Raw genomic sequence first — 13,840 nt, forward strand, 5'->3', positions numbered from 1 at the left:
CCATACATGCACTCTTCATAACGTGTTGGTAGCAAATAAAGGGTTGACCCTCCTCCCAAATGCCATTAAAACTAGCATGCTCAAAAGACTAAACACCACTTTTGGAGCTGCTAGAGGGTTTTCAAAATCATTATAGCTCAACTGTACCAAACATCTGAAACACAGGTTGTAAACTAATTTACTGTAATAACTATGTGGGCAGTAAACTCTTAATTGCCAAATAAAGATTTGAGAATAATGGTCATAAGCTCCACAGCTAGTTCCTTTTAACCCTTAATAAGGGTTGGAGGAATGCAAAACAAAACGCTCCTGATTTCTTCTTTGCAACTTAACAACAGAGGAGTCCCAATACAAGACACTCCCTGATCTTTCATTTCCTGCTTGGGTTTTTTCCTCCCTTTTTGAAAAGTTATCATTAACACAGAGGCCCTTCCCCAATATCAATCCATTGAACTCCACTTTTTCTCCCTGGGCCCAGATTTTCCATATCAATAGATCACTTCCTTTCACAATCATCAGGATTACTAGAGAAAATAAGCTAAATAACCTTCGTCACTGTCAGCACAGCTGCAAAAGCAAAAAAAAAGTCACCGCCTAAGGGACAGATTAAGGTCACGCATGCGACTATAAGGCGTGCACGATCATCCCTTCCTCGAAAATTTACAGGCGCATACTTTTTAAAAACCAGTTACAAAGTCAATTTTGCAAGCACAGGCAAGCAATTTAATAATTTTTATGTATGCAAAGAGAGCGTGCCCCCCCGGGGGGGGGGCGGTGCGGAGACGGAGAATCGAAAGAGGCCCTTGCTGGTCTATTTTCGGATGCAGAGTGTCGATCAGAACCTGTGCCCAGGGAAATGAATGGAGAGAAATTGCATGCGGTGGAGGGGGGGGGGAAGAGAGAAATAAGGCACATGCGGCGGGGGAGGGGGGCGAAGAAATCTGTATGGCTGGAGAAACAGAAGAGCGGGGCTGAGCTTCAGGGAATCTGCATATATGAAGGGGAGGAGCTGTAAAGACGAAGGTTAGAAAATAATACGGGAGGGGGAAATCCCAACATGGGGAGGCCGAAGGCTGCGGCTGAAGGCGCAAAAGTTGGCGGCAAAAGGGCTCCCGGTTGAGCCCGGACGAAACGCGGGCATGTGCGGCACAGCTTCGGGGGTCAGCGGGAGGGGAAGGCGCCCGGCTCGGCTTAGTCAGCAAAGGCAGTGGCCTGCGCCCCAGCAGCCGCGGCTGCTCCTGACGGTGCAAAGAGGAGCAGCTCGGGCCTGCAGCAGCGAGCCATGGCTGTGCAGGAGAGGAGAGGCACCGCAACGGCGCCCAGCCAACCAGCCACTCTGCCTTCCTTCGCTGCAGGAGCCTCTTCCTCCTCCCTCCCCCCCCCGAAAAATAAAAGGGTGGAAGCGCGGGGTCGGTCTCGCCGGCCGGGGTTAGGGTGGGCAGGGGAAACCCCGAGCGAGGCGCCTCACCTGTGGCGCTGAGCATGAAGTCGAGGGTGCTGTGTCGCGCGGCTGCCATAGTGAGGTAGAGCCCTGTGCCATGCCTGGTGGAGCGGCCGTGGCTGCTGCGCTGCGAGTGCCACCGAGTGCGCGCGTGTGTGTGTGTTACGCACGCGGGGTTGAGGCCGGGGTTGCCGCCGAGCGGGGAGAGCCCGAAGGGGAGGGGCAGCCTGGCTGGGAGCGAATGAGTCGGCGATGGGGGGGGGGAGAGGGAGAGGGAGGCAAAAGCAGACTCCTCAGAGCCAGGAGGACGCAGAGGTGGCCGCCCTCGCTGTTTGCTCGCCGCCTTGCTTGCTCGCTCGCCCGGCCGCCTCCCTCGGGGAGCGCGGAACCGCAGGCGCTTTGCTGAGGAGTTGTTGCTATTGTGTGAGCAAGGCGGGCTTTGCTAAAGCGGTAGTCGCTGAAACGGCCTCGCGGTTTGCATTCGCCAAGCCCGCCCAAAAGCTGCTTGTCAAGTTTGGGGGGGGGTTAGGAGAAAAACAAGCTGGGGGGGGGAGTTAGGAAACTGCCCAAGCTTGGGTTGTTGTACCTTATTTTAAAAGCTCCCAAGAGGAAAAGGGTGCAAGCTTTTGAATCGCACAAGGCTCCTTGCCAACCCGTTTTTGAGAGGGCTGGGGAAGTGGCTTGTCCTGCTGGAGCGTTCGTTTTCCTATAGTTCATTAGGGTTTTCACATTAGTACTATAACAGCAGGTCAGCCCCTTATTCCCAAGCCCCATGGCCCCTCTCACCCTCAGCTCCCTTAACTTTGCCCCCATGTCTTTTTTACTTAGCGTTTTCATTTCTGATGTTCAGTCATTACAATATAGAAGTTCACATGTTCAAATAGAGATCTAGGTTACTGTGTGTTTGGATGGGTGGGTGGGTGGGTGTTTGATAGGACACGTTGAATCGTAGAAGTTTCAGTGGTTGCCTCTTGTCTCCTGCTTTTGGAAATTACTCAATGACCAGTTCCAAAAATGAGCTTCAAGTAGCTTGAAAGCTGGTGTTTTAACATGGTTTGTTGAGCAGAATTTTCTTAGGGGGACGCAGCAACTGTAGGAGAAAAGCTCTATGTGGTAGTAAGCCACTCAACCACAGCAGTTAATTCCAACAGAAAATACACTTCCAGGCCTACTGGTCATACATAAGCCTGTAACACTGAAAGGAAGATCTGCCATCTTTTCCTTCTGTGAAGTTTGAAAACAAAGCCTGACAGCATGTGACTTACCCAACATACTGGCCAGGTATGGCAGGCCCATCAGGGACTAGTGAATGCCAAAACTAATCCTGTCCTGTTTGTCTGGAAGTAAACCCTACTGAATTTAATAGGACTTGCTTCTGAATAGACTTGGTTAGGATTGTGCTGAACCACTCTCACAACTGGGTTGGTTTAAAAATTGAAACTGCTACTGCAAAACTAGCATAATGAGCAAATCAAAGAGCTAATGCTAACACAATATTTCCCAGAAATGAGGTGATTCAGCATCCAAACTAAGACAACAAAACAGATCCTATTTTAAATTGTCTTTTCCTGCATCTCCAATGATTTTATTTTGAACAGCCATTCCTAAAATCCTCTATCCCTTTGGTGTGGAATGTTTGTGTGTCTCATCCCTGAAAGCCACATTTATTTGTGCCCACACAGTGCTAGTTTTCCTTCCAAGCCTACTCCCTCAAAACAGGCCTCCGCTATTATCAATCTTTTTTTGTCCCTCTTAGCTTTTAGAAAGCTGCTCCTCCCTCCTGAAAAAAATCCCGAATCTAATAACTGAGGAATACTTCCAACATTGTTTTAGAAAGCTATGACAGTACTCTTGGGAGCTGCATTCTTGTCTAAGAATTGAAATAAAAAGTTTGGTGCAGAAAACAGGAAAGGGTGAGCACAGAAACTTAACACTTTCCCCACCTGCCACTTTTGCAGCTTCCACAGAGAAAGCGTTTAAAAAAACTAGTCTTACAAACATGTATCTTGAATTCCACAGACAGTTTGTGGGAAAAGTAACTGGGTGGGGGGAAAGGTTAAGCACCCCCACCGCATTACCTCTACATGGCAAAACAAAAACAAAAAAAGCAGGGTCTCATAGCTTTGGTTTATTGATTTGCACATAACATTGAGTAAGAGACACACAAGAACATGCAAGCCAGAACTTACTGAATGCACACAGAAAGCCTCTGTGCACATATGGGTTTCTGTATTCACTATAGTGTCTATGCCTGTGAGTGGACAGAGCTGCCCCTGTCATTTAAGTGAAGGGAGAAGTCTGCACATGTTTACGCAACAGTTGCTGTGCAATGAACAACCTACCAAACTCGTGTTTATTGTAGCTTTGGATTAAGTCCAGTGCTCAAAGTGGGATGGAGGGGGCGGGGAATGAAAAGAGTGTCAGCTGTGAATTTTTTTTTTAACAGTGCATTCTTTAGGAATAAATCCCACTGAGTATTTTCTGCCAAGTAAGTGTGCATAGGACTCCCTTCTCAACCTGCAATCCTATACCCATATAGGGTATGTATGGAGCTTATTTGTGAGTCATGCACAGCATTTCATTGTAACGCTGCAGTCCTACACACTTACTTGGGAGTGAACTCAACTGAAAACAGTTGGACTCTCTTGTGGGTAAACATGTATAGGTTGGCACTGTCGGTGGCTTTTTGCAAAAAAAGAGTGATTTTCCTCAGTGTAACCAAGTGGGATGGGTTTAAGTCTGCCTGAAAAGAAGTGGGACAGCATCCTATACCACTTTACTCCTACTTTGCACACTGATTTATATCAGAACTATGATACATATGTGCAATACATATGTGTGGCACTGGGCCAGTTCACAAAGAAGGTTTAGTACATGTACTCTGTATATACACCATCACTTAAGAATATGTTCTGGTTATATTACTGCAACACGTTATATGTAGAGCAGTGTTTCCCAACCTTTTTTGGGCAAAGGCACACTTGTTTGATGAAAAAAATCTCAAGGCACACCACCATTACAGCCCCGTGACGTCAGCGCGCAGCGTCACGCCGGGAGGGACGCACGAAAGTGTAAGTTTCAAATTTTTTCCCTCCCCTCCTGTGTAAAGGGGAATGCACTCTGCTAAGTAAAGGCACTTGCCAGCGCAGGGTCAACGTCACAGCACCCACCGGCACCCAAGAGAGAAGGGGTCTCAGCAGCCCTTTTGCCAGGAAGAGGAGCAAGAACGAGAGGAGGAGGAGGAAGAGGAAGAGAGTCCCCCCCCAAAAAACATTCTCCTTTTGATCTTCCTTATTTGCAATTCCTCATTGCAAAACAGCGGTTGATATACAGCTGATTTTTTTGTTATTACAGTCCCCACCCCCTCACCTAGAAAAACACCACCTGTCAATTTTATTATTATTATTATTATTATTACTATTCCCCGCCACTCTGGGAGGCTGAAGCCCTTTAAGGCTTCCTTCTGTCCACTCTCTGTGAATTACCTGCCCGGAGCGGGTTTCTGGGGGGGGGGCACTGCTGCCGGTGTCCTCCCCGTCGAGTCTCGCCTTGCCCAGCGCGTGGTGGCCGCCCTTTCCCACACTCTGCCGGCTGCACTGCCAAGCCCCGCGGCTCGGCCTGTCAGCGTTACCGGGCTCGGCGGGCGGTAATTCCCGAAGAAAGCCGGCGGCGCTTGAAGAGCTGGCAAGCCCCCATTTGCATGTCTGTTTTCCGCAGCCCTTGGAGAGGATTAAGTTCCCTCCTTCCTGCCGGGGAACCTCCAAGCTTTGGGGGGGGAGGAGGCAGCAAAGCGAGGCAGGAAGGAGAGCGCGGCTTGGCTCCTCGCCGCCGCCGCCCCGCCTCTCGCCGCCGGACTTGCCCGCCTCCCTCCAGGCAACATCTCGCGGCACACCAGGCAACATCTCGCGGCACACTAGTGTGCCGCGGAACAGTGGTTGGGAAACACTGATGTAGAGCTGCCTTTGAAGATGGTTTGGAAACTTCAGCTGATGCAGAATTCAGTGATCAGGTTGCTCACCGGGGGAAAACAGTTTGAGCGTATTACGCCAATCCTGGGCCAACTGTACTGGCTGCCAATTAGCTCAAAGTGCTGGTTTTATACCTATAAAGCCTTAAATGGCTCAGGACCACATCTCCCCATATAAACCAACCTGAATTCTACAGTCATAATCTGAAGCCCTTCTTAGTGTGTCTCCTCCACAAGAGGTCCTGAGGGTGACAAAATGAGAATGGGCCTTTTCTGTGTTGGCTCCCCATTTGTTGAATGCTCTCTGCAGGGAGGGTTGTCAGGCACCATTATACACCTTTAGGTGCCAGGCCTTCTATGGCCTTCTAAATGTTTGTGGGAGGGGGGTTATTGTTTTAACTCTTTATTTTGTGCTTTTATCCTGTGTACTCCAAAGTGCTTTTATCCTGCGAGTTACAAAGCTGAAGGGCAGTATATAAATATTAGTATTATTATTAATAATATTTTGCCCTTTGTGCAGAGACCCTAAATAGTTCATCTGTGCATACTACCACATGTACACAGTATAACATCTTGCTACATATGCAATCACTATACACACCATATCCTGTGTGGAAGGTACATGTATTCAGAGAAGCTAGCTTTGTTTCACTGAAGTCAAAGGCATAACAGTTCCATAATCAGCACTTTAGTAATTATGTTGCAGTGGAAATAAATAAGCAGACCTCTATTAACTTTAATGGTGTTGGAGCAGGCCCTGCATCAACGTGGTTTTGCAGGCTTAGGGATATTAAAACAGCACTAGTAAATATTTCTACAACTAGCAAGTTTCTAAAACAAGACATCTCTTTTGCAAGATGTGCCATGAGGCTTTGTTTGTGCATGTTTAAGACTCTCTATATAACATACTTTTAGACGTTGCCATTAGTGAGTAATACATATTGGCACCTACAACTCATGCAATATTCATTCTTGCAGGGATGGCGTCAGCACTTGGCATCCTTGGGCAGCTGCCAGGGCCCACAACTGATGCTTTTCATGCCACACACACACCTAGAACATTGTTTCTGGTCCAGCACTCTGAGGTAGGGCTAGAACTAGGAACCTTTTAACTTTTGATCATTGTAGGAAATTAAAAGGGTAGCTAGATCCAGCTGCCTGGTGCCATTTTGACCAGCTAGATAAGCTTGCCAGGGCCCGCTGACAGAGACACCCCCCTAAATGACCCTTTGCCTGGGCAACCACCAAACTTGGAGATGACTTCCCCTCCCCACAATGAATCATAATTTCCATATTTCCAGGTTTCATTTTTTTTTTAAAAAGTAAGTTCCTAGCATTTGTAGAACCTGAGATACAAGGGGAAACATGTAGGCACTTTTCTCCCCCCCCCTTTTTTTTGTGAGAAGCAAAACTCCAAACCTTCAGTTTTTCATTACCCTTCACCCCTGGATAAATTATTATGAGCACCCATATTCATATACTGTTGCACATATAGTATAATATGCCCTACCACTGAGGTACAGACCTTCTGATCCACTATTCCTTAGACCAGAGGTGTTAAACCTAGGGGTCAGATAGGAGAAACCTGCTTCCTGGAAATTGGCACCTTTATCCTACAACTGCCATATGAACATTCTGGGGTTCAACAAAGGCATGCACATGTACATTGCACATGTGGGTCTTGTAGGTGCAACACTTGATATTCTGTCAGCGAGAAACCTGTTCAGAAATGCCTAAGGCTGGGCCAGCATGAACCTTTCACCCTGAAAACGAACTGACAGAACGAACTGCATTGTTCAAGTAGAGTCACCTTGAAAGTTGCTTTGTTCATTAACAATATGCCAGGTAGAATATACCCGCTGTTCATGCGAACCCAACTGACTCTAAGAGTCTTGGCTTTTAATTAACAGAGTTTTGGAATGATAAAAGTGCATCAGTTTGTTACAGGCCTTGTTAAGTAGTTATAAGCACAATTGAAAGTCTAAAACTCCAGTTGAGCGCTGAATATTTATTTCTGCCTGATATATTACTGTACTTTGGAAGCACATTAGACTAGCATATTTTCTTTAAAAAATGGCTCCAGGGCTGTTATTTTAAAAGGCAGATATAATTGTGCTGTGACCCAGAAGAAGGCTTCAGGCCCTGTTCACAGCAGACATGTCTCTTCCATCCACCATTTCTGCTGATTTGTTACAGCTCTGACTGCATGTAGTTACATGAAGTGCCATTGGCTTAAGCAGGCTGGGAAGCTTCTTCATTAAGGTTTGGGCCCATTAAAACAATAAAAAATGTAGCATTTACTTATGCTATGATGAGAGATAAAAGAATCAAAATTAAATTAGGTGGTTTGGGTCTTTTGAAATGTAATTTGTAGTATTCCCCATCTAAAATGTTTGGGATGTGTATATATAAAGCTTTTCCTGAAGAGCCCAACCCTCATAACCTTCCCTGCCTTTGCTATCAAATGCCAGCTGGAAAGAAGCCTGACACCACTTGAAGATGCCTGGACTTGGACCTTATTACAGTGCAGCTGCTTTAATTTGCTTACAAATTCTTTCCTCTGTCTGCACAGTCTTGTTTCTATTGATAGCTGTTTTATTGGTATTTGTGGGGGGGGTTTCCTTCGGTTTTTGTTTTACAGCCTTCGAAAAGCACTTTGAGAGCCTTATTTCAGCATAAATTCTTTCTATAAATGCTTAAAGTTCAGATTGGGAAGCAATGGCCCTCCAGAGGTTGCCGGAATGCAACTCCCATCCCATTCCCCCCCCCTCCCGATCATTGATCGTTCTGACTGGGGCAATTGGAGTTCAACAACATCTGGAGGGCCACAGGATCACCACCTTGGCTTTAAAGGCTTCCAAAGAGAGAGAATATTTCTCAGTTGGGTAGCAACCAAGAACACCCCAGCACTCTCTACTTTACACACTGATGGAAAACCTAAGAGGTAGAGAAGGTTTCTCAGGTACACTAGGTCTTTCAAGACCATACACAGCTTTACTAAGGATTGAGCATGAAAGGCAATAAAAAAGGTAGTGCAGATACAGGAGATCACAGCATATAACTTGCTCTTATATGACCCATAATAGGGAGCAGGGCAAGAAGAAAGTACACTGTTCCAAAGATGCCTATAAAACAAGGAGAAAGAAGCAAGAGAAAACAAGCTTGTTCCATCCTGCATGCGACAGCCCTTTAGATATTTGAAGATGACTATGATATCCCCTCAGTCTCCTTATTGCCGGGCTAAATTTCCACAACCGTTCCGCATAAGCAGGGATGGGGGGGGGGAGCTGAGGGGGCCATCGCCCCGGGCACAGTTTTTCCACTTGTACTACTGGCAAGCCAGATGTCCCCCATCTTATATTTGTGCAGCTGGTTCTTCCTGCCTAAGTGGAAAAACTGACATTTGTCCCTATGGAAATTCATTTTGTCAGTATTGGCCCAGTGCTCCAATCTGTTCTCCCGGATCTGTCTTCAGTAGTATTGGCTACCCCTCCCAGTTTGGTGTCATCTGCATATTTGACGAGCATCCTCTCCATACCTTCATCCAAGTTGTTTACAAAAATGTTGGACAACAACAGGCCCAAGACAGAACCCTGTGGCACCCCACTTGTCCCCAGAATGACAAGGAACCATTAGTGAGAACGCTTAGAGTTTGGTCAGTCAACCAGCTACAAATTGAACCGTTACCTCATTCAGTTCACATTTTACCAGGTTCTCCACAAGAATATCATGGGGGACTTTTGTCAAAAGCCTTACTGAAATCAAGATACACTATGTCCACAGCATTTCCCTGATCCACCAAGCTTATGTATATCAAGAAATCACAGCATCCGTTTCACACTGTTTAATTATGTGTTCTAGGACCTTTCCTGGCATCAATGTCAAGGTGACCAGTCAGTAGGTACCTTGGTCTCCCCCCCCCCTTTTTTTTTTTTGAAGTTGGGGACAACATTTGCTTGCTTCCAGCCCACAGAGACCTCACCTGTTCTCCAAGAATTCTCAAAGATTGTAGGCAGAGGCTTTGAGGTGACATCTGCCGGCTCCTTTAGTACCCTTGGGTGCAGCTCATCAGGCCCTGGAGATTTGAATTTGTTTAAAGTAGCTAGGTGTTCCCTTACCACCTCTTTTCCTACTTTGGGGTGTAGCTCCATATATTCTGTTATCACCAGGTTGGGCACTGCTTTCCTTTTGGGTGAAGACAAAGGCAAAGTAGGTGCTGAGCAGTTCTGCATCCTCTCTGTCATCCAGGAGCATTTCTCCATCTTCTCCATGCTTGCTTTTCTTCTTGCTTCAAACAGAGCTAAAGAAACCTTTTATTATTATTCTTAACCTCTCTACCACTTGTTCTTCTTCTTGCTATAAATTGGTGCAAGTCTATAGGTGATATCCCCACCCCACCCCAATAATTGCATTGTGGCTCAGGTGAATCAACGATGTTTCAAATTACTCAGCAGTTTTTGAAAATGAGGTCTTTGCAGAGCTGCCACACTTCTTAGGTATGGAAACAAGCCATTAAAGTGGAGATCTGTTTGAAATAAATAAAAAAAGCTTTCCCACATATTTTTAAAGTCTTCAAATGGTTTCCTCAAAATGTGATTACACTACTATTTGCAAATTGTGACTGTTTAGCGTACTGTGACAGTGGGGGAGAGAGAGAGAAAATCAAGATAAAAGCTGATCAGGAGTTAAATGGGAAAGGGAATGATTTCCATCTGTTGTATTATTTATCATTTTATTTTGCTTTTTGTTTGTTCAACATGCAGTTCAGTAAGCGGTTGCTTGAGGGCACTGCTTTTTTATTTTACTTTTAAGGAGCCAGTGAAGCTGTGTAGAATTCACCATCTGTGACCCTGCAGGGAATTTTGGAATGTGTCGCTTAGGTCATACAATATAGGCACTTGGTGGTGAAGTATATTAGTGGAAATGTCTGTATTCAAAAATAAAGAGGAGACTGACACTCTCTGTCTCCCGTATGTTGCAGTTTTTATGCAGCACATTGTAAGTGGAGGCCCTAAAGAAAGCCCCCCCACAAATAAGCAACAGCAGGAGCATCTCTACAGATATCCCGATCAAGCAAACCTACCCAGATAGTAAAACACATTACCTTTTTATATACTGTATTGGATTAACTATAGTTGATAATTAATACAATCTCAAACTTTTATTCTAAATCTATAGCGTCATCAGACTGGAAGATCAATCCACAAGAAGCAGTACTGCAAATAAAGTATTAGAAACAACGATCAAGCCATTCGATGCAAAAGTCATCAGCATAAACAATGCTGCAAAACTCTATATACTGGAACAAATGCCAATTCCATACCAACAAAGCTTCAGTGAATCACACCAGATGTGGTGAGCCACAAGTCCAAGTGAAAAAGGTTGCTAGAAGGGAAGCATTATTCAATGATACATCTATGTCTCTGGAAAGACGAACTGTAACAGTTATTGGTTCAGAGTTTAATGAATACGGAAACAAGTTACAAGGGATTCAAATGAAGATTTCTAGCGGGAATTAAGCTGTAGTTTTGCAATGCAGCTAAGGAACGAGGACTATAAGAGCAATATGCCATTATTTGCCATAAGCCCAGACAGCCAAGCTAAAGAGGAGTTATTTAATTTACGGGGGGGGGGGGAGTTTCTTACCAGTCCTATGAGTTGTCTCCCACTAAGCCACACAGAATAGAACCACAGATATCAATGGACATAACTAATTCCAGGGTGTATCTATTCCAGTAGGAAATTCTGAAGTGTAGAACTCTTAAAGACAACGCTCCATGGCCATGCCTCGATATTCATATACCTTCTAAGGCTATACAACAAAAACAAACCTTTTACCATGGCAGACAATATGGTTTCAATACCAAGCCAGCTTTCCCCCCTTCTCTCTCCCCACCTCCCCTTTACTTACCATTGAGCCTGATGGAGAGCTCTGGTACACTCAAAAGTTTGCTCACAATATTGTGACGTTTTGGTTGTTCGTCTTCAAAATAGTTTATTTTTATCTTATTTTACCTTATCCTCAGGCCAGCCACTTGTCTCTCAGCCTAATCTACCACACAGGGCTATTGTGGGGGTAAAATGGAGAGAAGAATCATGTCACCTTGATTACTTTGGGGGAAAGGTGGGAAGTAATAATAATTAAAAAAAAAACTTGGGAAAAGACCACATGGGAGAAGTTCACGAAATTTCATTCTACCCTTAATCTCTTTACTATTTGTTTAAGAAATCTGCACTATTAAGACTAAACTACCCCAGATTTCTTGAGAGTCCCATGGGCTACAAGAAGATCAAACCTATCCATTCTTAAAGAAATCATCCCTGAGTGCTCACTGGAAGGACAGATCATGAAGTTGAGGCTCCAATACTTTGGCCACCTCATGAGAAGAGAAGACTCCCTGGAAAAGACCCTGAAGTTGGGAAAGATTGAGGGCACAAGGAGAAGGGGACGACAGAGGACAAAATGGTTGGACAGTGTTCTCAAAGCTACTAACATGAGTCTGACCAAACTGCAGGAGGCAGTGGAAGACAGGAGTGCCTGGCGTGCTTTGGTCATTAAGAGTCGGACACGACTAAACAAAAACCACCCCAGATTTCAGCCATATACAAATAAAGCACAATGCTAGGTTTCTTTGCAAAAGGACAAGTAATTTCCAGATTTCTAAACTACAGGCCTAAGCAAAGCTTTGGTCAACAGCCACATGTGACCCTGCAGAGCTAATGGCAGTCTCCAAGGGCAGTGTGAACCAACTAAATGCTGTTTAATCATTCCATTCCTTTCAGCCTCTATAAACCTTTCACAGGATTGGATATATTTCTACACCCCATACATACCTCCAGCATCACCACCTTTAAAGAGCAGTACAAAAAGCTGCATATTCCAATTCCTGCCTCTAGCAAGATTCATAAAATTAATAACCCAAAGAAGGGAATTGCCACTTGGCTGGTGAATCACTTTCACAGGAGCCCAGGGACTTTCTGGAAACTGGTCCTTGCCCAGGGGGACGAAACCAAGATAATATTGGGGAAACAGATAACATATCAACTCTTATCGCTAATCAATCACCTTGATCAATCTGGGCAGCTAGTGCATCAGCTTTTAGTATTCGTGTAATTTAAACTTTGACTATTGGAGCAAGGAAACCCTACGATCAAGCCCAGCTGTCCTCAAAACCGGCCAACAAAATATTCTCCCTTTGGCATTCAAAGTGATAAAAGAGACCATGGACATGTTAAATAGCATAAGAATCTGTTACCGGACAGCAGGAATTAAGAGCAGATTGCCATCAGATCACTGTCAAGACTTGCCTCCCAACAGGAAATGAATTATTTAAAGCTCCATGCATTCTCATCTGGGAGGAAGCCGCAATGAATCCACTAGGACTTGCTTCCAAGTAAATATGGTGTTCTGCTTAAATCTGCCCAAGGACACAGTGGAGATGACAGGTTTCACGTAATATTCTGAGCATTTCTTCATAATTTAAATTCGGTTTGCACATTTGGTTGACAGTGATTCTATTGCAGTAAGTTTCTCTCCTGAGCTTCCCTCATCCACCATCGTGACACAGATGTGAGCAGACAGGATCGAAGCTTGAAAAGCAGTTTTAAATCTTGCATTATTCAAAGTATGTCAACTGCTTAGTGAAACTAGTTAATTATTGAAACTCCTTTGGATAGCTAGTTACTGCTTGGGGCCAGGAGAACAATTACGTTCTATCTGCAGCAGACATAGTTTCTTTTAAGTGAGTTGCAAGGTCAAATATCTAAGATTATTAGAGAAGGCAGATACACCATTTCAAAGTGTCTTTTGTCTGCAAAACCCTCTATGAATCAAAGAGAGAAGGTTAATTACTTTGTTTTTCAGGAAAGCTGCAGTTCCATCATGAATGGCATAACATAGCAGAGAACTCTCTCTGTCTCTCTTTACTTTCTCAAAAGAATGGAGTTTCCATTTATTTTAAAGAAATAAAAACCCTGTCATTAAAACTGTTTGACCTTCACCATTTTACAAAATCATATGAGCAGGAACCCCACCACTAAAACAGAATAACTGTAATTTACACCAGTATTGGCATGCGTATTGAATATTACCTCAGTATTTATGCAGGAGTAGCTGAAAATGCTTGGCACAATTTATAAAGTGTATAGAGAAAATATATTAAACTTCAGCCAGATTTCACTATGGTGTAAAGATTAACCATAAGCCTCTATTGATCACCAATATCCACCTTAGAATTCACTCCAATTTTGTTTTTCTGGGAGAAGCAAGTTAGGTGAATAGTTTGTGTCAGCCCCCAAGCTCATAAATTCACTGGGCTGCAATCCAACTCAAAAATATGATACGCATAAGCCTACTGAAACCATTCTAATCTGTGTTGGACTGTGGTCTGGGAAATTCAATGTTTGACCTTCTAGGCCCACTTTTCCAGCCA

At 44.5% G+C, this 13,840-nt stretch overlaps 1 protein-coding gene and 1 long non-coding RNA gene across 5 annotated transcripts in view; one reads left to right on the forward strand and one right to left on the reverse strand.

Annotated features, from left to right (window-relative positions):
• Positions 1 to 9,776, reverse strand: part of SMS (spermine synthase) — a 46,238-nt gene extending 36,462 nt beyond the window's left edge. Inside the window, exon 1 of one of the 2 annotated variants that reach the window (XM_082220601.1) lies at positions 9,391 to 9,776. In XM_082220601.1, coding sequence (XP_082076727.1) covers positions 9,391 to 9,679 — 289 coding nt within the window. In that variant the 5' untranslated portion in view covers positions 9,680 to 9,776. Of the gene's footprint in view, positions 1 to 1,468; positions 1,687 to 9,390 lie in introns of those variants that run through there. The other variant, XM_082220603.1, reaches the window with a different exon arrangement.
• Positions 934 to 13,399, forward strand: LOC309531233. 3 transcript variants are annotated; one of them, XR_014219155.1, is made up of 2 exons: positions 934 to 1,023; positions 10,587 to 13,399. It is a non-coding gene; the product is annotated as an uncharacterized lncRNA (long non-coding RNA). The 3 variants fall into 3 exon arrangements; XR_014219156.1 differs by lacking the exon at positions 934 to 1,023 and adding an exon at positions 1,977 to 3,354; XR_014219157.1 differs by lacking the exon at positions 934 to 1,023 and adding an exon at positions 5,398 to 6,493.
• Positions 13,400 to 13,840: the final 441 nt, after the last annotated feature.

The sequence above is a fragment of the Podarcis vaucheri genome, assembly GCF_965113315.1.
Source record: "Podarcis vaucheri genome assembly, chromosome: 4".
In the NCBI taxonomy this organism is placed as follows: domain Eukaryota; kingdom Metazoa; phylum Chordata; class Lepidosauria; order Squamata; family Lacertidae; genus Podarcis; species Podarcis vaucheri.